The following is a 27,583-nucleotide window of genomic DNA, read 5'->3' as shown; positions in this document are numbered from 1 at the left end:
AAATCAGAATAGAGATAAGGAAAGGTTTATCTGCAGAAATGTAGCAATGGGCTGTTCTGTAATTTGGAAAGCGAAATTTGTTGATAGGAAGTGAAATGTGTAGATAACATATAATACCCTCCAGACTTACACAACAACAACATAAAAGATATAATCTTACTATAGGTAGCTATAGAAAACCTCTAAGATGAATCAGCCTATTACTCACTATAGAAACACTGAAACTCAGAAAAGAATTTTTTTCCTGGCATTTTAAGGTCAACATAGTATCTTTTAGTGCCTGACAGCAATTACGTACCATAGTACTCCCACCGGGATACTGGTGCCACAGCTATTCCACACTTGAACACGCCACTTCCCGATCCCAGGACCATTGAGGTTACATAGCCTCCATATGACTAAGGAATGGAAACAGTTATTTTTATGGAGGTAAAGGAATAAGGACATATGGTAAGCGAGTCGCAGTTTCCACATTTCTCACATCTTTATATACTGTGCCTCTTTAGAGATAGAAAGCATGGTAGAGAGGAGGCTTAAATTGGTCTTAATTGGACAGTATCTCAAGACTACACTTTCAGAGCCCTGGTTCCTTTTCTTGGTAGATGCAGAGAAAAAAGCATAGAAAACTTGCTGACCCTGATGACTGGGTGGTACCAATTAAAGAAAACAAAGCAAAGCAAATCAATAAACATGAAATCTTTACTAACTGACTCATGAGGAAAAGACATCTCCATTTTTCCTTCCTTTCTTCCCTCTTTCTCTCCCTCCTTCTCTTTCTCCCTCCTCCTTGCCCTCCCTCTCTCTGTTTCTCCCTCTCTTTCCTTTGCTCTTTCTTTCTTTTTCTTTTCTCCCTCAACATAACAAACAAAGGTATGGGCCTGGCTCAGTAAAGACTCAGGAGCAATCTATTGTAGAACTTGATAGACAAGATTTCTCACCCCCAAATATTTATGTATAAAATATAAATTAATCTGCTCTGAGTTCTATTCACTAAAATACACACAGATTCAGCAAACAACTACTCACCCAGCCCCAAATCGCAATCCGTCCTTTGTCCACAAATCCCATTTTCAAAAATTGTCTAAAACACATGAAAGAAGTCTTAAATCAACATTGCACTGTCTGTATAAAATTAAGATAACATAAAATATGAATTTTTGCTATTCAATCTCTATTAATTCTATTAGAAACTCAGATAAATAGCTGCTAGCAATGAAATAACCCCCTGAGATGAATGGATAAATGTCTATCATTTTAACTAAAGACCTAGATGAACAGGTTTACTTTTGTTAGAATCCATAAAATTTGTGTGTGTGTGTGTGTGTGCGTGCGTGTGTGTGTGTGTGTGTGTGTGTATGATTCACAGAAAACAAATCATAGCAGTTTTTTTCACAGCTTTATATAAAAATTTGCAGTCCAGATGCACTTTTCTTTACACAATTGAATTTAAATCTCTCCAGATGTTTTTTAGTTTGAGAGAGTCTGTCCCTGAAATGGAGAAAAATAAGGGCAAGGGGATATCTAGTGGGGCTTAGAAATGTTTCTGGAACCCCTACCTGAGGATTTAAACATATTCTCTACATGAATCCTTTCTTATGCTCAATGTTGATTAGTTAGTTCAGCACCATTAAATAGGAAACAGATTTTCCTTGATGAATTAAGAAGTCTTTTTGCCATCAAACTGTTCAGAATTAAAATACAGAAAAAAACAAATGAGAAAAAAGTATTAAGTGCCTATTTTGTAATCTAACTTTAAGTCAAAAGACTTTTTTTTTTCCCTTAGAAAAAGAATCTCGTAAATGAGTCTCTGCATAGTATTGTTAGGGGTTAGGATGTCCTTGTTTTGGCCTATTTGTGACTTTGAAGGGTGTTTTCTTGCTTTCTTTCTTTTTATTTTTAAAAAATGTTTTCCACATGGGATATGTACTTGCTAGAGAGAGAGAGAGAGAGACAGCACTCCCCACGGGGAATGGTCAGGCCACAATCCCTTCTCCTCCATTTCCCCCTTCTTTCAGTGTTTCTGAAGCTGCCAATCCAGTTCTCAAAGCAGACAGTGAGCAACGCAGGATCTAGCTGTGTTCGCCATCAGGTCATGGGATGCCCTGAGAAAGTGATTTCAACTGATGATATATGTCCTTGGCTGTACAGTTAGGCAGTATTAGAAAAAATTAAAAATGACCTTCAACTCTGTCTTCTTCATGTGAACATTTTTTAAATGAAGAACACACTCATATAGAAATGTGCGCAAAATCATGGGTGCACAACTTGAGCCACCTTTACCAAGTGGATATATCCTTGAAACCACAAACTGTGCATAGTATCACAAGCTTCCAGATCATTTCCCTTATTGGAAAGGGACAAAGTTAAATATTTTTTTCTATTGTATGCCCAGAAAACCTTACCAGAATTTGTACCTGGTTTTTTACTTTCTATAAATTGGATCACACAGGATGTGCACCTTTGTGTCTGGCTTCTTTCATTCAACACGGTGTTTGTGAAATAAATCCATATTGTTGTGCAGAGTTATTTTTAGTTGCTGAAATAGCATCCTATTGTATAAACACACTACAGCTTATTACTTTCTTAGCTTGAGTTGTATACTGTAGACACTCCTGTAATCTTAGAGCTCTCATGGGTCAAATTTAAGAGGCTCTGCAAACCATGCCCTCTCTCACAAAAGACCAATCAGGATAGATACAAATTTATTTTTAAAATATCAAAGCCTCACTGTGGATCAGATTAATCCTCTGTCTAACCTAAATCTCTACTTTTTTAATTGTCAAGGAAAATAACTAGCTAAGCATTAACTTTGGTATTAAGAGAATTTCATCCATTCAGGGATACTTAATACATTGTTTTTCCTCTTTTTCATTTTGTTATTCTTTTTCTTAAAGGCATTTCTTCCCAACCATCTAATAATTCATGGATATTTCTGCATTTCTTAAAGTATGGTTTTATAACATATTTTAAACTACCCCATTTCTTATGCTGCCCCAGATAAACACATTCTTGGTTACAGAAAATCAAAGTTACATTGTAGGACCAGGTGGCGACACAGTGGTAATGCAGCAGGGTAAAGGTCCTAGGTTCACAACCCAGGGCCTCCCTGCGTATACCAAGTGTGTGAACACATCCTTGAACTGGGCTGGCTGAGACTAGGGTGGATTGTGGCAATGAGGACTGTGCTGGGGTGGGTGGGGGGGGATGCCTGCTTCTCTCTTTCTCTCTCAGAAGAAATGAATTAATAAAAACTTAAAAAACAATTTTTTAAAAAATTAGACTTTCCATTTACCAGTTGAGTATTCTTGAATGTAAGAGCTGGAACAAGCTTTGATTCAAATTCTGATTCACTTTGGCAAGTTACCTAACTTAAGAGCCTCCATTTCTTTACTTGAAATATGGGGTAAGAACATGCACTTCTCAGGGTTTCTACAACAAGCCTTCAGATAAAACACATTTCACATTACATGCATCATTCATGATTAAAATTTCTCTTACGCTAGATCACATCTATTTATAGTCCCATAAGTGGAAATGATAAGAATAACATGGGATTCATAATTAACAAAGCCCTCGTAATTGTGACTGATGACAGTTAAATGCCACAATTTTCCCATTTCCCGTAAGAGAAGACTCACCATTCTCCAGACTGTAGGAGCCACTCCCAGGATTTCATTATCACTCCCCACACTGTAAATGTACACTTAACTCCTCTACTTATCCTTGACTGTAAGGTAAGGGCTTGTTTTTCTTTCAGATGTTTCCTCGGGCCACATTTATCTCTCAATGTGTCCACATATTTGAGGAATTTTGAGTCTGTTCTTAGAAGATGGTAACACATGCCAACTGCCTTTTCAGAGTCACATACAGAGAAGAGTTTAGAAAATGCCTCTTTAAAAACTTCATATAAATCTATATGACATACATTTTAACCTAAAAAATAATAGTGTGACTAAAAACCTACCACAAGAAAGAAAGATTAGAAATTCATCCCAGGGCCCTTCAAAATTCTTTATGTCATAGAACTTTCAAATTGAAGGGGGAAAAATCAGATGACCTTTGAATTCATCTCCTAGTCACTCACCTGGCTGCTTCAATTTGATCCTCAACTTCAAATGTTCCCAGTCTTCTGTTGATTGCGTGCATGATCTTATCTCCTTGGTAACCACTTCCTCTGCCATCAAAGCTAGCTACAATAATGTTTTCCGTGCTTGCAAGGTAAGTGGCCCAGTTGAGTCTGAAGGCAGCATCTGCTTTTTGACTACAGGGACCTGCATATCTGTGAAAAATCCCAAGTTGTTAATTTCATGATTCTCCTCTATCAAATGAAGAGATCTTCCATTTCTCTTCTCTGTGGACAAGGAATGTTCATCTTTCCCGAAGGTGAACCTAAGGCCAAATGAGCCTCTGGGGTATCCAGAATGGGTTCTCTGAACTTGGCAACATGACTCTAATGGCTGTATGTTTCCTTCATAGATACCCGTTAGTTTATCTTTGAAGATTGTTATCAAATACAGCCTTCATAGGCCAACATTTTTAAAGAATTACATAATGTTGGAAACCAAAGAAATATTTTCTCTAATAGTTGGGACAGGGAAATTATGTCATGCAAAATATTAGGTTGTCTGCAAAGTCATGACATATTTTTCTATGTTTTTCTATGTAAAAATATGTTATGACTTTCCCGATGACCCAATATAATAATGATGACAACAAATGCAGATTTAAATATAGATATTCATCTTGGCTTACAAATACTCCCAGGCTAAAGTTTATTTCCTAGGGTGGAACTTCCTTAAGGACTGCGGCATCATAGGTTTTGCATTTCCCATGGCATCTAGCTCTAAATACCCAGCACTAAGCTTCCCACACTAAGACTCCATACATCATTGTGAAATAGACCAAAGTATGAACACTATTACTTAACTCTTCAAAGGAGAAAGAAATGGATTGTACTGGAAAATGGGTATGTTGTTTAGCATTCTATTTATTAAAAAGTTTAACTTCCTTATATGTGCAGTCTTCTCAAGCTACGAGCTACCAATCTTCAACAACCCCTCTCATTTGCTAGTCAAGAGGAGCTCCATATAAATTGTGCATCTCATATAAGTATGTCCTTTTTGCACCATCTATATTGGATCTTCTCCAATAGTTACTGCCTCCCCAGCTCATCTCTCCTACTCAAGCTCACTGTCTCCCACACGGAGACGTCCTGTTTGTAGGCTTTTGCTAATGTTTTCTTCCCTCTTCTTAGGGACAGCTGTCAAAAGAAATGTGATTTAAAAATATGTGGTATTGGGACCAGCAGATGAAGTAATGGTTATGTCGCTGGACTCCCATGTAGTTGACAGCAATTTGAGTCCCTCCTGGACCCTTAGGCTTAAAATTCACACCAGTGCATGGGCATGCATGGCCCCCGAATCTTGTTAGAATGGAGGAGAGGCTTGTGGAGTGACCAAGCCCCCCAAGAGGGTGTGATTTCTCACTTTCTATCTCTCTGTCTCTCAGGCAAGTGCATGTGCCCTATAGCAAAAATCTCTAAAAAAAATAAATAAATAAAAATAAAGGAAGAAAGAAAGAAAAAAAAGATACGTTTTTAAAATTTTAAACTGAATATTTTAACATTCTAACTTTACAAAGGAGAATGTGGGCCAGCATGAAACATGGAGGTTGAGGCACTGAATCATGCATGGCCAATTTTGTGGTTCAAGTCTCAACCAGACAGCTTGAGAATCACACCAGGTGCATGCGCATGCATGTGTGCCTAAAATCCAAGAGGAAAATGGAGAATAGGGGATTGCAGCATGACCATCCCCCAGAGGTTGATTTCTCACTTTTCCTCTTTGTCCCTCCCTGGCAATCTCTAGCTTTCTATAGCAAAAACTACAAAAATGAGAGAGAGAATGCATGCATATATTTTTTAGGCAAGCAAACTTTTTTCTTAAACAACATGTGAAATGTCTTGGCCCTCTGAATGATAATAAATTTAGTAGAATAAGAGTTTGCCCTTTATATTTGGTATTAATTGTCCAAGATTAAATAAGATTACTTTAAAAATAGAAAACAAAATTGTAGGTCTCAAAAGAGATGAGGAAAAAGTAACTAAACAGAAATGGACAGAAAATTTAACTTTTTTTTTCTTTAATCTTTCTAATGAAAGGGAGGTCTACAAGGGGATGTCTACTCATTGGGGAGCCAAAGAAGACAAAACTATCACTCTTTTCTAAAGGATCCTTTTTTAGTACTTGTGCTAAAAATTAAAACAAATTAATGTGATTAATGAGGTTGCCTTATTAAGTCAAAAGTAGGCTTACTGAAAAATATAGCACATCTGGAAACTTAAAATACCTCTTTTTCTTTGGGCTTTTATTTTAGTTTTCACAAAACTGAGAATATAGAAAAACAAAGCTAATAATAATGAAAAAATTGTATCCCTGAGCTTGTTTTTCTTTCATATGATGGGTCAACAGAACTGACCATATTGGTCTGTTTTGTGACTAACATAAGCAAATCAGGCTAAGCACTGGCACATATGGTAGGCACTCTATACATTCCGTGGTCTGTTTCTTTTGTTTTTAATAAAAGGAAATACAAGCTAGGACAGGAAAGAGTGTGGCATTGTGGCATTATGGGTGAGATCAGGGCAATTTAGAAGGATTGAAGAAAAGTGCATCCAAAATAATTATCAAATATATTCTGCAAAACCACCATATTGGGACCATCAGTTGGTGTAATGGCTAAGTTGCTGGACTCCCATGTAGTCGACCGTGGTTCGAGTCCCAGACCCTGTGGCTCAAATTCACACTGGGTGCGTGTGCGTGCCCAAGATCCCAAGAGGAGAATGGAGGAGACAGGACTGCAGCATGGCCATCCCCCTGGGGGTGATTTCTCGCTTTCTATCTCTCTGCCTCTGTCTTTCTGGCAAGTGCACACAAGCCCTATAGCAAAAACCTCAAAAAAATTTTAGAATTCAAAGGTTCATATTTATTGTTCAGACTTGTGAGTTCAGAACTTTTTCTAAAAATTGAAGTCTGATTTATAATGAACTATCACCTCTTCTCTTCATGATAAAACGGAATGCAAAATATCAGGCAGTGGTATTTTAGGAACTATAGAAAGAGAAACTTGAGGTTTTAATGAGTCAAAGGCAACCAATGTGACCTGACTGGAAAGTTTGGGGGGTAGAAGAACTTGAAGACTGTTAATAGCCATCTTTAGCTTGTTAAAATGTCCACAAGGTAAGGATGAAAATGAAGACTTGAGAATTCCTTTGAAATTTTTCTTAGAATCCAGGGAAGCAAATCGAAAGAAAATTCATATGTTATTATGACGAAGAAGAATCTACTTTCTCTACTAAGAAGATGGGAAAAACACAGGTTAGGGTTTGTGATTGCAAAATGGAAGGACATAGTAAAGATTGCTTCACAATGATTTTAAAAGAAAAAAAGAACACACTTGGCTCTATTTTTCAGTAGGCTGTACTGGGCAAAACTTGTATGACAGATAACTTCTAAACTGCTCCCACCCTTGGAATACTTACACATCTATTAGCAGAGGATACTTTTTGGATTCATCAAAATGGGGTGGCAAGATCATCTGATACCAAAATCCTAAACAAATGGAAAGATTAATTAGTGAGTTAAGAATAATTATTAGTGCAAGATTTCATTCCTTATCACTGTCAGTGATAAAGCATGCATAGAGTTTAACAGTTTGTTAAATTAGAATAAAAAAGAAAACTACTTAATTCAGCATGGTTTTAAGACACAAAAACTTTAAGGTTAAAACACTAGTTAATGTTAACACAACTAAGTTGTTTCTAATGTATCTACTAAATGCATTGGTGCCTTGTGAATAAAAGTACATCTTAGAATTTCTAATGTTCTGTTTTTATGACTCCATTCTTTGGCATCTGATCTATTTATCTAGTTTGTTTATGGCTCATGTTCTAAGTTTTCCTCCAAAATGTGTTCTTGTCTTGAATTTCTTTGAAGCAGTTTTGGATTTTTAGTTGGCCCCACCTCTATTTTGAAATTCTGATTTAATAACATTTTTTAATTCTTATTGCCATCACAGACCACAAAGCTCAGTTCCCATTTTCAGCGCTGAGTTTCACAGAATGAAATTTGGTTTATATGAAGCAAACTGTTACGTACATACTGTATGGTGTTCCACAGAAGATCTATTTAATTCTCTGTGCTTGATGCAATATCAGTTTAATAAAATTTATTCTGAAATAATAGATGACTCTTTTTGCTCCCAATTTAAAGATGTGTTAACTAATATATATTTTAATAAAAGGTTTTCTATATTTTAATAAGTTCATTTCTGGCTTCAGTAGATCTAAATGTAAGCAAAACCAAATAATAACAGAAACCATCCCCCCAAAAAAACTACAATTGTTTCTCTCCTTTTTGTTATTTTGCAATTATTTTGGTGGAGGAAAATAGAAAGATTTAGTAATAAGACCTTTATACAGGTGTATTTCTTTTCGATTTGTATTTTGCTGATTAATTTTATGGCTTCTTATTAAATGTGCTGCAAGAACAAAATTTTAAGACTATTACAATTTTATTAAAACGTCAAACTATTAATTGACTATGATATTTTTAATGAGTATGCCAAACCCTGGTTGAAATCTGCTTTGTTTGAATCAGCACTAGTTGATTAGAAGCTGTTTTAGTTCTATTTTTTTAAGACATGTTCTTTTTTTGGTCTATTCCCATAGTTCTGCCTTCTCTGCTCCCTCCTTCCCGACTCCTTCAGGCGCTTTTATTTTCCATAGTTTAAATGATCATAACCAGCTCCCCAGGGGACCTCTCTTCCTCTGGAAGCTCCATCCTACACTCACCTAATCGTGTGGCTTCCTGTACCTAAATCCTTCAGGAGCTCCTCACTGTTTACCAGGTGAAATAGGATGTCACATTGTAGTAGTCGATGCCTTCTGCACCAAGCTGTCAAAGTTGGCTCTGGAAAACTCTAACCTCTTGCTACCTAATTGTTTCTCAAGAGCCGGCAATACTGGCATCACCTAGGAAATTATGACAAACATGAAGTCCTGGACCTACTGCCTGACCTGATCGGTCAGAATGTGCATGTTAGTTATTAATAGATCCCAAGTGACCTACACACATAATCAGGTTATTAGCATACTTCATGTTATTCTTCAGAAGTCCCCTATGCTTTCTGGTGCTTTCCCTGACATTTAAAGTTAGATGTGTTGAATATTTTTCTATTATTCTAAATTTTTCAAAAACCAAAAATAAAATAATCCAAGTGGATTCTCTCTCCTTCATAACTTATTAGTCCTTAAAGGGGAAAAAAACATAAATGAAAACAAGCAAACAAACATAAATAACAAAATTTCCTACTCAAAGACACCCATTGTTTTTAGTGATCTCTAAATATTATCCATGATTAGGTTATCAGGCCAGGGACTAGGCCAACAATGGGAGTGATTAGGAAAAATTCAAGATTTCTCTCCCTAGATTGAGGTTTTAACACTTTATACCTAATCCTAATTTTTGTACAATCATCTCTTTTTGTTTTATCTGTTTGAGTTAAAGATGAAATATATTAGGATATCATTAAGTTAGTGAAAACAAATAATACTAGAAGATAAATAACACTAACAGGATTAAACTGAACTAGCAACAATGCATTTTCTCCAAATACTTTTCCTTTTGAAAGAATAAATTTTAGATTGAATGGTATTGTATTTAAGACAAAAGAATGTAAAACCAGCAGTTCCTATGACAGGACACTTCAGGGAAAATATTCTAAGTTAGATTTATATGTAATATAAAGTACATATTTTAGATCATATTATCTTGTTTAGTTATATTTTACGGGTGTTTCTATGAGAAGCACTATGCCAAGAGCTATTTAACTTACTTGTTCCATTCAAAGTAATAAAGTCCAGCTTTTTTGAGGGCATCTGGACATCCTGCAGCATTTTATCCAAAGCTGAATTGTCTTCCAGGACTCTCAGTTCTAAATAAATACACGAGACAGCAGTAATTCATTTCATTGTGAAGAATTTAGATTATGCGATGCAATAAGGAGCAAATGTGAAATTTACTGATTGAACTGTACAAACTCCAGGTTTAAGCCTTTCATTCAAGTCATTGCTGAGACTCTTTAAAGCCAGAGAATCATGCAAAGCTAAATACATGTTGCTTCTATTTCTATCCACCTTCCTAAAAGCAAATGAAGGGCAAAAGATGAGAAAATACCTTTGTCATTCACACTGCTATGCAGAGTATAGAGGGGCAGCCCAGGGCCTGTTAACATAATCAGGGACAATGTGTGTTAGATGAGTTTTGTTTTTTTATTTTTTTAAGATAACATATAGGACTTTTCATAAATATCACTTGATACCACTTACTTTGCTAGGACACATAATAAATATCTTTGTAGATAAGAAGTGTAATAAATGTTACCTGTTTTCCCATTTTTCCCCCTGAAATAATTGCAATTTGGATGCAAGAGATAATACTGGAAAGTCACAGAGTTCAGTGGGATGAAGTTGGAAATGAACCTCTGACCTGCTGGGTACCTTAGGCAAGATATCATCTCAGCACCCAATTTCCTCCTCAGAGAGCTAAAAAGAGAGTTGCTGTTTTTCCCTTAAATCCTTCCCCTCAATCCGTGATCCTGCAGTGACCACATTGACTCTCATGTCTTGCCCTCCTTCCAGGAGCACTGGAGCCAGCCTTGCCTAAGGGAGTGAGAGGGCTCTGCTCCTTGCTGCTCCCACTTGTGCAGAGCCATGGAGCTAGGCAGCACATCTGCACAGTGCCTGATGGAGAAGCAATTACTTTCTGGCATGCAAAAGTGTTTTTCTCACAAGCCCATATCTTCACTATTTATCCCAACTGTGGTAGTTTCATAGTGGAAGGTAATGATGTATAGAAAAGCTATTTTGTGAGCTATTTAATTTTGCTGCATTTGGGTGATAATATTAATTTTTTCATCCCATTAGAACCACAGTGAACACACTATGTAGACCTGCACTTAGCTTATTTGCTGCGCTACTTAGAATAACACATCTATGCTTCAATTTTGCCTCACAAAAAACAAGGATAACAGTAACTGCTTTACAGAGTTTTCTTAAAGATTAAGAAATATCATGAATATAAAAACTTAGCACAGTGTTTAGGCTAAAGCTCATGCCCAAGAAATGGTGAGTAAAAACAGCCACAACAGGCCCAGCCGCAGTGGAGTGCGCTAAGATATGGGGTACCGGTGTACCGTGTACCGTGTACCGCAGGCTGCCATCACAGTGGGAGGCTCGGATTTCAATCCGGGTCCAACCTGAAGGTCCAGCAAGGTGGCATATGCCTGTAGTCCCAGAGACTCAGGAGGATGAGGTGGAAGGATTGTGAGCTTGAGCGTGGCCTGGGAAGCATAGCGAGATCCTGTCTGAAAAAGACCTGGACATGATGCCCCATGCATAGTCCCAGCTACTTGGGAGTCTGAGGCAGGAGAATTACAACACAATGAGACCCTGTCTTTAAAAAAACAGAAACGACCCCTCCCCCTAGTACTAAAGAACCATAAAATAATAATAATAATAATAATAATAATAATGAAAACATACTAGTGAAGAAAGATTCAGATAACTGGCTTGGAAACCTCTTTCTTTGCCATCGACAATTCTTTTCAGAACAATGAGATTCTCTCATTTTGAGAACTAACCTAGAACAATTTTTTTTTAACCTAGAACAATTTTTAAAAGGAAAGGGTCGGAGGCAGAGGTCTGGGTTTGAATCCTGTTGTGCCTCTAACTAGCCATGTGATCTGTGTAAGTCACTTTGCCTCCCTTGCCCAGGTTCCTTCATTTAGAAGAAATGAGAGCTAAGGCAACGGAAGCCAGAGCAGTAAGTGTGTTGGATGACAGGCACTAATCATACATTTCTTATTTAAAGAGGCAAGTGAATGAAATAATAAAAATCTAAATGTCCACAAATGTGAATATATAAGGATAAAGTGCTTCTATTATACATACGGGGTGTGTGTATTTGCATGTGCGAAGTCTGAAGCAAGCTCTGCAGGTCTCTTGGTTAGGAGGAGAAGAAATGGTGGTTTATACTCGCCCCTTAAATGTGAATGGAGAGAAGGGAACTTGGGAGATTTCAAGGGACCCTAAGGTTCCGAGCAGAAAAGAAAGACTGTTTTCCAAACTCCACAGGCCTCACGCCTGGGCAGACTGGGCTGGAAGGGCATAGGATAGCCTTATCAGGAGAGAGGAGGGGCACCATTAGCTGGACAGTGGAGGGGAGGTCAATTACCCCAGCTGTTGGGACAGAGGGAGCCACTTCAGATAGCCACGTGAGTTACAGCTACTGGGGCTCTCCTCCCCATTGGCTCAAACTTACCTGAACATCTCAGTTGATAATATTTTGCCTCTTTACTAAATGACACAGAATAGTACTGACACCTTTGTGGCTTCAGCTCACAGCTAAGACAGGTCACGTCTGTGTAGTTACTAAGTTGGATCCTATAAAACCAATAGGAGAAATTAAGTGTTAGATGGCAGCTTGCTTTCTCGCTTTCCCTCTGTCTCCCTTTCTGTCTCTGGTCAAATTAAAAAATAATGGTAATAAACAAAATTAAATAAAATAATTTCTAAAAACATGAAAAGAAGAAATTGAATAATGCCATATGCTAGTTTCAAAGATATATGTATGACAAAGTAATTCTCAGACTTTTTAAAAGTGTGAAGTAAATACATAAATTCATTAATAATTCATTTAAACCTCCCATTGTTTGGAATATCACAAAATATCTAATAAAGCCATCCCCTTTGTGGACATGCAAACTGATGTAAGAAAGAATAAAAATGCTCAATAGCAATTTCAGTTTACTATTAGAAAGCACAACAAATGTAGAAATTTTTCATCAGTTAAACAACCTTAAACAGAACTCTTACTTATAAAGATTTCTTCCTCCTGGCATTCCTTTATGTTCGTTACTAATGTAGTATCTGGGAAGGAAATGAAATATATATTAATTACGTATTTTTAAAAAGTCAGATACACCCCACCACACTCAAACACCAAGCATCAGTGTGTCTGTAAGCACAGTGTGTCTGTAAGCGTGCACGTGTCAGTGCTTGCCCTTTCCTGTCATTGCTTCCCCGTTTCCTCTCCCCCAAGCAACTAGCTTCCTGTTATCTCTATACAGGAAAGTGTTTTTCTTAAAAGCCTAAAATATATGAAACCAGGGATTTTTTTTTTCCCCCTTAAAGTGATGAGGAAACCTCAAAGGAAGTCTTCTGCCAGAAGAATACGATTGGGCAACTAACCTCCAATCGAGACTCTCATTTATTGATACTATTTCCATATTTTGTTTTATAATAGAAGCTACTGGATAACAGGAACTCTATCTTCCTGGGAGCTGCAGAGCCCCTTCTCAGGAAGTTCTTCAAACACTACTCTGGTGTCTTTCCGGTGAGCACATGCACCCTATAGGAAAAACCTTTCCAAAAACAAAACAAAACAAAACAAAAACTACTTTGGGCAGTAACAAAATTCCTTCGTGATGGGATTGATAAAGAATCATAAAAGGGCCTAAGATTGTGATTAAAAGTAACATTTCTTTTTCCACTAAAAATCGTGTCTGGTAAATGACAGCTTTTGCAAGCTTTCCATTTTCCAGAGTAAGACCAGGACATGGACAGAGAAAAATTGCCTTTCCAAGCCTTCTAAAAATTCAGTGCCAGTTGAAATTTAACAAAATGCCTGTGAATGTTAGTTCAGCTTTCCATGACTTTCAAGTAAAAGAGGCTGCAGCTCTTGTAATGTAAAGCAGGTAAGAGCAAGAGGTAGAGTTGCTTGGTGGCATGGTATCAAATCTGCTCAGCATATGTGAAAATCATTAAGGCTTCCGTATGTTAAAAAGAAAAAGGATTGAACACATTCCAAATAGACTACTCTTTATTTGTAGGAATTTTTCCCTTCTTCTGGGCAAAGAGGGTATGATTATGACGAGTAGGGTTTATAGCCTATTGATTATTCAAATACTCACAGGTAATTGCTTGTAAGGGCTTCTATTCCAATGACTTCCCAGGCTCCTTTTGTAATAAATATACAGTCCTAATTTTTTTTTCAAAAAGACATTTGTTAGACTCTCTAATCCAACTTAAGTGCACAATCAAGTAATTGATATCAGGAATTCAAATAATTGTGAGTTTTCTTGAAACCCCCCACCCCGTTCCACGTTACCCCACATATCATCAAGGAATTTGAATTAGTCTGATTATTTCCACGTATTTATTAACTTCACCAATGATTTCCACTTCACATTAGAGCAGAAAAGGGAGTAAATCTGAAATAAATTATGTGAGAATACTTACTTTACTATCTGTTTGGAAGTAGCAAATGTGTTTGTAACCCTCTTCATTGCTGATGATCTTGTAGAAGCTGTTACCATCAGAGGTGAAATGAGGTTCTGAAGGTCTAAACTAGAAAATGATGGGGAATTAAGAAAACATGAAAGCACGTTAGTCTCATCTCAGTACCAATTTTACAATAATTTAAAAAAATTCTCAACATCTGTGCCCCAAAACCGCTGCTTCAGCTCAGTGTGTTGTGCAGCTGGTAGCAAACTAAACTGCAGAGCTAGATGCCACAGGCCCACTGCAGGTTTGGGTTCCCCAGGTCAGCTTGGAAACACACTGGGTGTGTGCACACATGCCCAGAATCCTGCAGAGCTGGGGGCTAGGAAAAAAGGAACATGGTGTGATGAGACCTGTCAAGGGGCTCGTTCTCACTTGCTCTCAAGTGTGCACATGAGCTTTCTATCATGGATAAAATAAACTTGAAAAATAAAACCTTATTTAACTTACTTGCCAAATGAAACTAGAGTCTCCAAAAGCAAATTCTATAAAATGTGGACAAAAACTCATTTATTGTAAAGAGTAAATGAGAGCGTGCACATACGGATGTCTGCACAGAACACTCAATAAGTAGATGTGGTTATTGCTATTTGGGGTATTTTTTTCTCTGTGGAAAATAATTATGATTTCTGGCTATAACTATGTGAAAAAAGCAGCATTCATTTTTAGTTTTAAGAAGCAAATTTTCTCAATGTCACAAATGTGCTTCCTTGAAACATATATTTTTTGACTGTTTCAAGTTGAAGGTTTGTAGTTTAAGGGAATTTTTCTTTCCTGTGGGGTTTTTTTTTTTAACATTTTCTTCTTTTAGAAAGTCAGTCTCTAACCATTTCTGGACTAGGTACTATAAGGAATATATATCTTTTTTATTTTATATGGAAACATTCATATAGTTATTTTTATTGTAAGTGTTTCATTTTGTTAACTATGATCAACAACTTAGCAAAAAAAAAGTTGTATTGAAGCACAGAACATAATTTCTATATTTTTATAGTTCACGAAAAGATAGTACCCAGAACATAATTTTGTTTAAGTAGAAGAGTTTCTATCCCAGCCTGAAACGAATGTGTTGCTTTTTAATTTCGATTTCTTAGCTACATATGAGAGCAGGTAGGAGAGATGGTCTTTTAAAATTGTTGGTTCACTTCACCCTGGATGTTTCCTCGCTCATCAGCTCCCATTTTAGGAAAGAAGAAAAATGCTTCCCTCTTCTATTTAGTGATTCAAAACGAATTCATTTATGGAGCAAGCTGAGGCAGGCAGTACACTTGGTGTTCTCATTACGGAGCTCTGAAACACATTCCCCTCTCTAGACCTGTGTTCACAGCCTTATCTTTTTAATACATTTCCCTGTTTCCCCTGGATGGAGTTGTGCCTAGTAGAAATGTGTGAAAAGTGGCATCTGTCTGGTTAAATACAGAGAGGAAAAAACATATTTTTTTCAAAGAGTCGTGAGGAAGTGTAGCATGTCTCTTGCCATGGAGGAAACCACTTTTCATGTTGGCAAACCTCTCCCCTCTGCCCAATCAATGCCTGAAGGAAAAGGACGTGCGAATGCTACTAGAGCTTCGGGCCCAGCTGGAAGGGATCTTTTTCCTGGACCAGGGGCCTCACCTCAATGACCCACGAGATGTGAAATCTTTACTTTTGTGTGTGTGTGGGTGTGTGCGCACGTGTGCTCTTGTGACTTTCTTTTCCCCTTAGTAAGGGTTTAATAGAAGTGGTTATAAAAATTTAGGTGAGATTCATTCATCTTTCATGTGAGGTGTCACGATGGCTAAAATTTCTTTACCAATTCACCTTGTTCCATGGTCTTGTAGCAACGTGGTTGATAATTCCATACAACACATGTATAACACAGTGGGATGAGAAGAAGTTGTTTCTGCGGGTCATCATGCTTTTTTGAATAAATCTCTGTACCTATGCTCAAAAACCCATGCTTTGGCTCAGTCTAATGGCATAGTTGGTAGCAAACAAAACTGCAGAGTTAGATGTCACAGGCCCACTGGGGGTTTGGAGTCCTCTGCTCTGCTTGGAAACACACTAGGTGTGTGCAGACATGTCCAAGACCCTGCAGAGCTGGGGGCTAGGAAAAGAGGACCTCGGTGTGAGGATACCCTGTCAAGGGGCTCTCTCTTTCTCTTAAGTGTGTGCATGCACTTTGTATCATGAATAAAATAAAAGTAAAATAAAATCCTTGTTTCTAGATTGTTTCTATAAAATGTGGTCAAAAGATGAAACTCATTTTTTGTGAGGAGCTAATAAGAGTGCACATACAGACACCTTCATAGAACAAGCAATAATTAGAAGTGGTTATTGCTATTTGGGGTACCTTCTCTCAGGAAATAATGATGATTTTTGACTAAAAGTATGTGATAAACAACATCCATCTTTTAGTTTCATGAAGCCAATTTTTGATGTCACAAATGTGCCTAGAAAAGTGTGAATCCACATGAGTGGATTTCCTCCAAAGAGAGGTGCATAACAGGTATTGTGTGATTGCTGTTAGTCATAGCCACATCTCCTTAGGCATTTGTGTAGGCTGAAGATGGAGACTGTGTTTTCCACCTTTTAAGCAAATAACTTCAAATATGAGGTCAATGAGCACTTTTGGTATCTTGGCTGCCTTTCAGCAGCAATTGCTTTTTAACTGACTGGAAGTTACAATTTGCCTAGAGCATGTGTTTTGTTTTGTCTGCTCTGCTCTCAATTTTTCACCTGTCTCATTACTTTTTTCCAAGTGAGTATGGTATATATTCTCCATAAAAAGATATCACTATAGATAGCATTGAAATATTCTGAGAAATAAGTCAACTAATGTCTTTGCAAGTAACAATAACATAGAGCCCGAGTTTAGATCCCTATATTATTATTATTATTATTTTTGGAGAGGTTTTTGCTATAGGGCGTGTATGCTTGCCAGATAGACAGAGAGAGACAGAGAGACAGAAAGAGAGAAATCACTCCCGTTCTCCTCTCAGAATCTTGGACATGCACGCACATGCACCTGGTGTGAGTTTTAAGCCACCCGGTCTGGGACGCGAACCATTATAGACTACGTGGGAGTTCAGCGACATAGCCATTACGCTAACTGCTGGTCCCTCCATATATTATTAAATAGCTTGGAGTAGCTGGTCCTTAGTACATAGTAGCCCATAACTCATCAGACTTACTCTTCCAACCCAGCCAGTGGTACTCATTTCAACGTGTTGCCGTGCCTAGGAAGGGAAAAAAAAAATGACAATATTCCAAAGAGAAGAAAGAAGATGAAACCTATTCTTTAGTCACAAGTCATGATAATATAAACTAAATCATACTATAATAAAATAGCTGAAAACTACCTCCATTCATATATTCTTATTTTTGTTAGTATTTTTCATGCAATTCCATTAGGGTCATTTACCTCTCTTGTCTAGAGCTCAGTTCTAGTTGTATTCACGTATTGTCTTGGAAGATCTACTAGCATTTTCCAACATGTGCAAATTGAAGATTATTTCATTCTCTTTCTTCCACCCCCATAGCCTCTTCTCACTCTTTCAGTCTTCTAGTTAGTGGCACCTATTCACCCCAGCTGGAGCCCCGAGAGTCATTCCATATTTTCTAGATTCCTGTTCTCATAGTCACCTCCTTCAGCCCCGTCACATAGTCCTTTGCTCTGTCTCTTGCCACCACCACCTCGTTTACGTCCTTAGCAGGTTTTCCTTGGCCCATCTCCACAATATCTTTCCTGAAGACCCTGCTGCTCTCCCCTTCCAACCTGCCATCCACCCTGCGAAGCCCTCCCACTGACCCCACTTGGCAACAGATAGTTCCACCTTGTGATGATACTCTCTTAGTTTAAATCTCGACACTGCTTTGTATTTCTTACAAGGTGAATCCAGTTCTTCAGAATGACACAATAGCCTCAGCTGGTATCTCAGGCATCAGCTATCACACTGTGACTCGCCCGCGGCCCCAAGTCATACGGATCCCAGTTCCTGCGTGCTCCAAGCTGTTCCCACTGGATACCTTTGTATAGCCCTCTGCTTATGGATGGGCCTTTTACCCTTTTCTGCCCAGCATAAGGCAACTTATTTCAGGCATCTGCTTATCCACCCCACCTGCCTCCAGTAGAACTGATTGTCTTTGTCCTATAATCCCTCTGCACCTTGCTTAGACTCTTTTATAGCATAATATTCTGCCATTACAGTGGCTTAATTGGGAGGAAGCAAAGAGCTTGAGTTTTGTAGTTTGGTTCTGGCTGTGTCCTATGACACGGGCAGGCTTCTGAAACACAATGAGCCTCAGTCTACACAGTGTCTGGCATGCTGTAAGTGGTCAAAAAAATGGTAACTATTATGATTTATTTTCATAATGATATTCACTACTAGAACAGAAGCATTTGGAGGGATAGGCAGGCTGTCTAATTCATTTTTTAAAAATATATCCATAGCTTAGCCCAGAATTTGGAACACACCAGGCTTTAATGCTTGTGGCATAAATAAAGGAATAAGTGAATCAATACATGGGGTGCTCACGCTCTATGAGGTAACAATCTTCCCTGTATCCATCTAAGACAGGAGCAGGGAGGGGAGGCATGGAGAGTCTATGACCAGAAGAGGAGCCTCAAGGAGGTCTCTCTGGCATATGCCAAAGACATATCTCTATTCCTCCTGTGGCTGCTGGCTCCCAAAACGGTTTTAATTTCATACACCAGCTGGCCAGACCTCGTGGTCTCCTGGCTGGCAACCCCTCAGCATCTCAGTGTTTAATTAACACTGAGTTTGTCTCAGTGTTGCTGCCCTCTCAGATTGGTAGTTATCTATTTAACTTAGAAAATAATTTCCTGCTTCAAGATAGTCAGTCACAAACTAGTAATGATTTGTGGTCTCTTGATGTTTGTTTTGTTTCACATATTCTCAGCCAGTTAGTCTCCCTCTCTATCCTTTCTCTATTAAATCATACTTCATTGACCTTACAGTCCCTGGACCTCTTTGATTCTCTTTTAATATTGATATTAGACCCCATCTTCTGGGCTTCCAGTCCCTTTTCTCCCCTTCCCAGATGATCGCATCCATAACTGAAACGGTATAGCTAGCGAGGGAAGGTGAAGTGGAAGCACAACTGGATACAGATTACCTAACAGTCAGTCAAGACTTAGTCACTGCCTCAAGTTCAAAGAGGCAAAAAGAAAAGAAACTCAAATCTCATTTTCTGATTCCTAGCCTTCACTCTCACTGCCTTCATAGAGTCCTCTAACCACATGGCATTTTAGAAGAACACCCCCATTCAGTCTTACCTCTGAGCAATTCCAACTTGCATTGGATTTATAGTCACAAATGTCCATGACGGAATAGTTCTGAATCCTCCTGAGCCATTGCAAAGAAATCCTTTCTTGCGTTGCCCATGTAACATCACACAGATAGTAATCGCTGGAAGGAGGAAGGAAAAAAGGAAGGAATAAAGGAAAGGAGAGAGAGAGAAAGAATGTGATTATTTCTAGACCTTGGTACAAATAGACATTTTACTTACTGAAAAGAAATCAATCTTTTTTTTTTTTTGAGAAGTTTTCGCTATAGGGTGCGTGCACTTGCCAGACAGAGAGAGACATAGAGACAGAAAGCAAGAAATCACCCCCCAGGTGGGATGGTCACGCCACAATCCCTTCTCCTCCATTCTCCTCTCAGGATCTTGGGCACGCATGCACACGTACCCGGCGTGAGTTTTAAGCCACCGGGTCTGTGACGCGAACCACGGTCGACTACGTGGGAGTCCAGTGACATAGCCATTATGCTAACTGCTGGTTCCCAAGAAATCAATCTTAATGAGAGGCAGAATATTAATTTAATACAATGATATTTTGCCTTTTTTTTAAGTTTAAAGGACAACTTTATTTTGAATGGATATTAAAATATATCCAACAGGAAAAATATAAGCAACATCCTACAGTGGCTTAACATACGTGACTCAAACCACACACTAGGGATTTATCAAGTGCTCAAGTTGGCCTTTGGTGGTGTCAGAGAGTCAAGGGTGGTGTTTTCCCATCTCCTTTTTACTGTCTTGAGGGAATAGTACAGTAAGGCCAGGGACACTGGCTGAGATTTAAATATTTTATGGTATTTGACGTGCTTCTCCAGAAAATTCTCTCTATTAAGGTGAAACTGCAGCTGACCCTTTTCTCAACTTCATTTTCTAATGGGAAAAAATTAACTCACACCTCCACAGCCTTTGAAAATCAAAGAATTATATTCTTAAACATTTCTTAAGAGTCAAAACATGAACCATGTGAATAAAGTAAGAAATCCTGTGGCATTTTAACATAAATTTATATAGAGATACCTCTAGCAGCACATCCTCCCCCAACACATACTTTCAACATTTTTTGGAACTACCTTCTGATTTATAGTGAAATGCATGGAATTCATAATCGACTTTTCTGCTAGCCTCCCTAAAATTACTTTCTCTGGACAGTTTATTTTATTTTGCCTAAATTTGCCAGTCCTACCTCTTTCCTCAGTGAGATTTTAAATGACTATTTATAAATCACTCCTCTCCAATGTTTGATCCACGTCTTGTTCTCTTTTATCAGAAGGATTCCAAAGATCTTTTTTCATCCTTCCTCTTCCTGCATGGTCCCGTGCCGTAGCTCCCTCCACCCCTCAAATGCTCCAAAATGCTCCCCTGCTCTTTCCTTCACAGGCTGTGCCCACTCCCTCCTCTTGTTCCTTGGCTCTCCTTCCTGGACTGAAATCTCTCTAAGACAGGGCCCACAGCTCCCTTGTTCAGGGAGTATCCCCAGGGTCCCCTGAAATGGCTGGCATAAAACAGAACCTCACTAACTTTCTGCGTAATGTGGCACTGAAGAAAGGAAAACAAAACAAAACGAAACCTCTCCTGACATTTTTGGCCTAAATACCTCTGGTCTGTCTCTAAATTGATAATCAGCTCCACTCATCTCACTCATTTCATAGTCATATGACAACAATTTACTGAGCACTCAGGATGGATCAGGTGCTGGATAACAAGAGCACTTACAAACCTCTCAAAGTTTCATTCTTCTCCTTTCACAGCCAGGAACACTTAATACATCAATGTACCTGATGATACCTGCTCTCCATGCTGTCCCTGCTGCAGGTACTAGAAGAAAACTAACCCCTTGACTCAGCAGTAAATCCCTGCATTTCCATTTCAGTCCTTGTATTTAGATGAGGTGGCCAGCAATCTCATGAACTCCCGGTACGGTTTCCCACAACTCCTCTGTTCAATCTTGTCTCTGAAATGATGGCTTTGTTCTAACTTCGGTAGGTCTGGTTTAAATGTCCCATTGTCCACTGTGTTTTCATGTAAACCACCTCCCTCTACACCACTCTGTCACAGCGGTTATCACGAACTGCTAGACTGCAGAGTCTGTGTGGGAATAGTTCACATTCCTAGTAGGGAAGGCATCTCATCTGGTCTGGCTCTTTTGCATTTGCCCAACGCAGATGAGCTAAATGGGAAAGTGGAAAGACAAATCTCTCCAGGACAGGTAATGCATCCTTACAAAGAGAATGGGAGAATGAGAAAACAAGCTAGAAAGGGAAGTTTTTTGAAATTAATTTTGTATACCAGAGGTTGGGAAACTTTTCCAATTAAGGATCGGAGTGTAACTATTTTAAACGTTGTGATTCGCATGTTTCCCTGTCACAATGACAGGACTCTGCCTTTGAAGCACTGAAGCAGACAAAGACAATTCCTGAGTGGATGTGGCTCTGCTCCTAGGAAAAGCTGAAATCTGACTGCCATATAATTTTCATATGTCATGAAATATTCTCTTCTTTTGATTTTTTTTTTCTTCCTAACCACTTAAAAATGTAAAAGTCATTTTCACTTGTGGACGATACACAAACAGGTGGTAGGCTGAATTTGATCTCCAGACCTTGGTGCACTAGCTCCCGTTCCACACCACTGCTTCTTTGTCTTTTTCTTCTTCTTCTTCCTCTTCTTCTTCTTTTTTAGGTTGAAACCCCTTTGGACAATCTAATAAAAGTTATATCCCTCTCTTTCTAGGGAGAAGAGGCTCTCTACTCAGATGCACACAATTTTCAAGGGTCCCATGTGCATACACTGGGAACCTGGGCTCCACAAATATCCCTTCCCTTTTTAAAAGTGGTCTGTTTAGGGACGGCGTAGCCAAAGATGAATCCTTACCATGATTAGCAGATCACTTGGTCCTAAGCATCTTTAGCTGCTAAGAGGCATAAATTAAACCTCAGGCTTAACAATATACAAGTAATTATTCCCCATTTGAAACACTGAGCAATGGAATTTGGGAAGTTAGCCAGGAAACTCATGTGCATCAGCTATCTTCCCTGTCCATTTCTAGATCAGAGGTTAATGAACCGGTATCTGCCACTACCTTTGTCACTCCACAAGGTCCAAGGTATACTCTGTTCCCTGTGAGTGCTCAGCCTAAGTGGAGGTGATAGCAAGCTTTAAATCTTTGTTTCACATACTTCTCCATTGCAGCCCAGAGCCAAGATCATGGCAGGCTGAAATGTCAGAGTCACGAAAATTATACATTTTATTGAAAGCTGTAAGCCCCTTGGGACCAGCAGATGATATGGTGGTTACATCACTGGACTCCCACCTAGTTGACCCAGTTCGAGTCTCAGACCCCACAGCTTAAAATTCACACTGGAGAGACCAGCATTTAGCGTAATGGCTATGTCACTGAACTCCCATGTAGTCGACGGTGGTTTGAGTCCCGGACCTGGTGGCTTAAACTCACGTCAGGTGTGTGTGCATGCATGCCCAAGATCCCGAGAGAATGGAGGAGAAGGGATTGCGGCGTGGCCATCTCCCCTGGGGGGTGATTTCTCACTTTCTGTCTCTCTGTCTCTCTGTGTCTTCCTGGCAAACACACGCACCCTATCGCAAAAACCTCTCCAGAAAAAAAAAAAAAAAAAAACAAAACAAAACAAGAAAACTCACACTGGGTGTGTGTGTATGCCTGGCCAAACCAAAATCCCAGGAGGAGAGTGGAGAAGAATGGATTGTGATGTGGCCATTCCCCTTGGTGGGGTGGGGAGTGATTTCTTGCTTTCTGTCTTTCTGTTTCTGCAGAAAGCACATGTGCCCTATAACAGAAATCTCTCTTTAAAAAAAGAAAAAAGAAAGAAAAATTTAAGTCCCTATTTAAGATCAGGAAAATCCAACAAACAAGGTTATCAACTGTCACTACATGTTGATTTTATTCTGCAAAAGCAGAGGGACAAATACTGAGTCGACTTCTATTGTGTAACTGTTGGGGGAAGTGAAAGGGAGGCCACACCTGCAGCCAGGCCTTCCTGTAAGCTTGGAGTGCTTTCTGGGACTAGATGTAGTGATCCAGCAAGCTCTTCTAGCTCCTGGAGTTGAATTAGTCCAAGGGGAATACTGCAGATTTTCATACTGAAGCAATGGAGTAATTTTCTGATATAATAATGTGTTCACACCCATGAGAAGTCTAACATGTGCCAGGAACTGTTCTAAGTGTGTGACATAAAATGCCTGACCACTCTGTGAAGTGGGTACCCTTGTAGCTTTTGTTTTTTTGGATGAAGAATTGGGAGCACAGAGAGGTTAAGTTCATTTGCCTGAGATCATCTACCAGGAAAGCTGTTGGAGCTAGGCTTCAAATCTAGTCGTTGGCTTCAGATTTCTTTCTACTCATTTTCTCTGTAAGACTTTCACCCATCCCTTAGGCTAATGTTACAAGCAAGTTTCATTCTTTTGCTTCTTTTAAGCATATAATTCCTCACTCAATGAAACCTATTTATTCCTAGATAGTTTTGTGTAAACTGAATTTCATAAAGTAAGTCAAATTTGACTGACTGAGAGAGTCTTGCTTTTGAAAATCAAACTACAGAGATCCCTTTGTAAGATGACTGCCTAGCACGATGCCCTGCAGATAGCAGGTATCTAAATACATGTCTTTTGGGTAACACTAACTGTCTTAATGTGTAAATATTTCCTTTAGTACATTAAGGGTACTTAAAATAAGTTATGTATTACTAACTGGAAACAATATTAGAGGGAGAAATGCTACTAAGAGCAACTTCAGGCCCAGGAGTGATTAATTCAGTGAATCACTGGAGGAAGCAGGCGTACTGCCAGTGCTGGCCGTGGGCTTCATGCCACCCTCTGCTCTAATAGACGTGCCAACCCCCTCGGGTCTGCTGACAGATCGCTGAGAAGAGGAATGGGTGGAGTGAGATGGAGCAGATCTGAGAGAATCAGAACCTGTAGCTGGGAGTCCTAATCTACCTCCTTTTTTGCAGGCGTCACTACTTTCTAGGGTATGTGAGTACAACTTCTGTATCTCCTTGTGACAATCTCAAGTCACAGTACCCCTGCTTTACAGATTGAGGGTCACTGTTTACAGGATACATAGTAAGTCTTTATTTGTTCTGTCCCTTGGAAGCAAAAAGGGGAGGGACATGTCAGAAGCTGTGTGTGATGAGCCCCCACAGCCATGCAGCTGATGTCGGGTGTGGTCACCCCAATAAAATACACACACTCCAATCCTCTAGAGTCAGACCACAGAATGTGCAGATGTCTGGAAGGAGACAGAGGTTGCTGTACAGATAATTTTGAAGGTTGTCCTCGCTGCTGGCTGTGTGAACTCCTATCTCACTGCTAACGTAAATTAAAATAGAGATCAGACCTGAATAATTACGGAGCAGACAAAACCAGTTAGGTCGCCTAAGTGACCTCAACCTTGCTTGAACTGCAAGCTTAAGTGAAACAAAACTTGGGTCATTTCTGAGAAATGTGTATGTTAAATAAGAACTCAAACCATATCAGCCAATCATAAGCAGCCAACTAACATAATTATATGACAAGGGACTTTTCAACAAGGTACATTTAAAATGGGCAATTTCATCATTGCAAGTCAATAAAATAATTTATTTTGTTTCTGCATTTTCCAAATAAATACTTGCCTCTGTTGTTTTTGTCATTGAAATACTAAATCTCTTTAGGTCTGATGTTCCCCAATTCATGAACTGCTTCTTAAATAAACTCTTCAAATGTTTATTGTGCCTCAGTTTTTGTTTTGTTTTGTTTTTAACAGCACCTGTAAAGTCCAGGTAAAGTGCCTCGTCTATCCATCTATCCCCACATCTGTTAATTTATTCTGTAAGTACGGGTTGGGCACTTGCTATGTCCCAGGTATCACTTGAAGCACTTAGAAATACTATTGTGGAATTGGTCTCGACCCTCTAGAATCTGTCTTACCTTAGTCAGCAATGTAAGCAGTGCTTTAAAATTATAAAATGTTTATGGAGATATATGATTTCATATTAATATTGGTTTCTCTCAAATATTTTGAGCTCTCAAATTCCCATTATGAGTAGATAGTACAAATGAGCAGCTTAACAAAGAGAAGTGACTTGAGCACTCCATCAGTGCTGGTGGCAGGGAGACCACACTAGTTCATTCAGGTTCAGGCCTGGGTTGTTTGAGGAGTGACTTGGATGCCCTTCTGGGCCCTGTCTCCAACCATTTCTGCTAAGTTGTAACAAAGTTGTAGGATTTCACTTATTGGAAGTTCTGTGGTGGTGGGACTTAGCCCAATGGAAATTAATGAGGGGGGTCTATGGGTATAGGGAGGAAGGAAGAGAGAAGTGCTTAACCTGACAAGACCTCTCTCTCCAGGAACTAGTGAATTGCTGGTGACACAGCAAAGGTTGGGCACTTTACAAAGAGGCAAAACTTGCCTAAGTTAACTTGGTCCTTCCATTGTTGCATGAGACCAGAATATGATCCATCACCATGTGCCAGAATGTTTTTCCTAGAGGGAATCTGCAATCTTACCAGTCATAGTAGATACCAGAGCTGTATTTTAAGTTCCCACAGTTCTATGGCATTTCCAGTAAGAGACTTTAGTAATACACATTTCACTCACACTATCCACAGGGAGTGAGGCAGCTCCATCATGGGTGTGGATGAGGAACTACAGAGAACCAAGACTTGATTGCTCCATGTAATGCAAAAAAATATGTCCTTAGAATTGCTTAGTTCTCTGAGTTCGCTATTTCAGATTCTGCTTTAGAAAGCAATTCCTAAGTGGAAAAGGTTCGGTCTCTTCATCTGTAAAATGGCCATGAAAACGCCTGCAGAGGGTATGGGGAATGAATGACAGCAAGAGCAGAAGACTGAGCACAGCTCCAGCCAGTAGGAAGTGCTCACTAACTTTTCACTCAGTTATCCAAAGTCTGGTCCAGCAGGCCAGGCCTCTGTCTGGTTCTCAGCTTTCTCACTCACTTTCTGTGTGACCTTGAGCAAATGATTTTGCCTCTCTGAGCCTCAGTTCTCTCATCTGTGTCTTGCAGTGGTGCTCTGACTATGTTCTGGAACTGGCCCAGGCTCTGTCTAATCTCCTGGTGCTACTGAGGGGATGAGGGGATGAGGTCTAGTCTCGTCCAAGCTGAGCAGCTGTCTTCCATTTGTTTTCTGGCATTACAAATTTTGAACAGAGATTTCCAGATCCTTAAATACGTGTATGAACCTAAACCCCATCCAGATTGGATATTTTTCAGAGCAGGTGCCTGTGGTTCATCCTCGCTGTGGACAGATGTTGGTTATATATCTGAGGTCACAGTAGACGTTGCCAGTCTTTCCTGATGAGCCCTGAACCTTTCCATGCTGTGTGAGTGTGTCCCAGTTCTGTGCCCTTCTTCTCTCTGTGCCCTGCTGGACTCCTACCTGCTCCACTTGCACATTGTCCAGGGTGCTTTCTCTGATCCCTGGGGTCATAGAGACCCATCTCTTCTTGGAATACATCCAGCCTGCTGTTTATACCTGTGGCATTCTCTTGGAATCATTTGTCTGAACGTTTTGCTTCATCCACCTGTTTCAGTGCTACCCTCGTGGACATTTGGGAGGGTAAACTGTGGGTGTTCAATCAATGTTGAGTGAAGAGACCACTTTGTATGACACCAGATTTTAGAACTTTTGGGTGAAATTTTATATAGTTAAACGGACTTGGGGAAGCATTTTAAAAATTACTAATTTTCTCCCAGAGTAAATAGGTTACTATATATATTTCTTTCTTTCTTTCTTTCTTTCTTTTTTTTTTGGAGAGATTTTTGCTATAGGGCGCGTGCGCTCACCAGACAGACAGAGAGAGACATAGAGACAGAAAGCGAGAAATCACCCCCCAGGGGGGATGGTCAC

At 39.2% G+C, this 27,583-nt stretch overlaps 1 protein-coding gene across 2 annotated transcripts in view; it reads right to left on the bottom strand.

Annotated features, from left to right (window-relative positions):
- Positions 1–27,583, bottom strand: part of DPP4 (dipeptidyl peptidase 4) — a 93,889-nt gene that overhangs the window by 16,119 nt on the left and 50,187 nt on the right. For both annotated transcript variants that reach the window (XM_006160270.2, XM_006160271.2), the window contains exons 11-22: positions 19,680–19,812; positions 17,575–17,619; positions 14,360–14,467; positions 14,032–14,099; positions 12,935–12,988; positions 12,381–12,502; positions 10,236–10,283; positions 9,895–9,993; positions 7,541–7,610; positions 4,085–4,279; positions 1,027–1,081; positions 299–398 (exon numbers count right to left, since the gene is read on the bottom strand). In XM_006160270.2, coding sequence (XP_006160332.1) covers positions 299–398; positions 1,027–1,081; positions 4,085–4,279; positions 7,541–7,610; positions 9,895–9,993; positions 10,236–10,283; positions 12,381–12,502; positions 12,935–12,988; positions 14,032–14,099; positions 14,360–14,467; positions 17,575–17,619; positions 19,680–19,812 — 1,097 coding nt within the window. The remainder of the gene's footprint in view (positions 1–298; positions 399–1,026; positions 1,082–4,084; positions 4,280–7,540; positions 7,611–9,894; positions 9,994–10,235; positions 10,284–12,380; positions 12,503–12,934; positions 12,989–14,031; positions 14,100–14,359; positions 14,468–17,574; positions 17,620–19,679; positions 19,813–27,583) is intronic.

This window comes from Tupaia chinensis, unplaced genomic scaffold (assembly GCF_000334495.1).
Source record: "Tupaia chinensis unplaced genomic scaffold, TupChi_1.0 Scaffold000674_2, whole genome shotgun sequence".
Classification (NCBI taxonomy): domain Eukaryota; kingdom Metazoa; phylum Chordata; class Mammalia; order Scandentia; family Tupaiidae; genus Tupaia; species Tupaia belangeri.
Note: the sequence above shows the minus strand (reverse complement) of the source record. Positions and strands in the feature narration are given on the sequence as shown.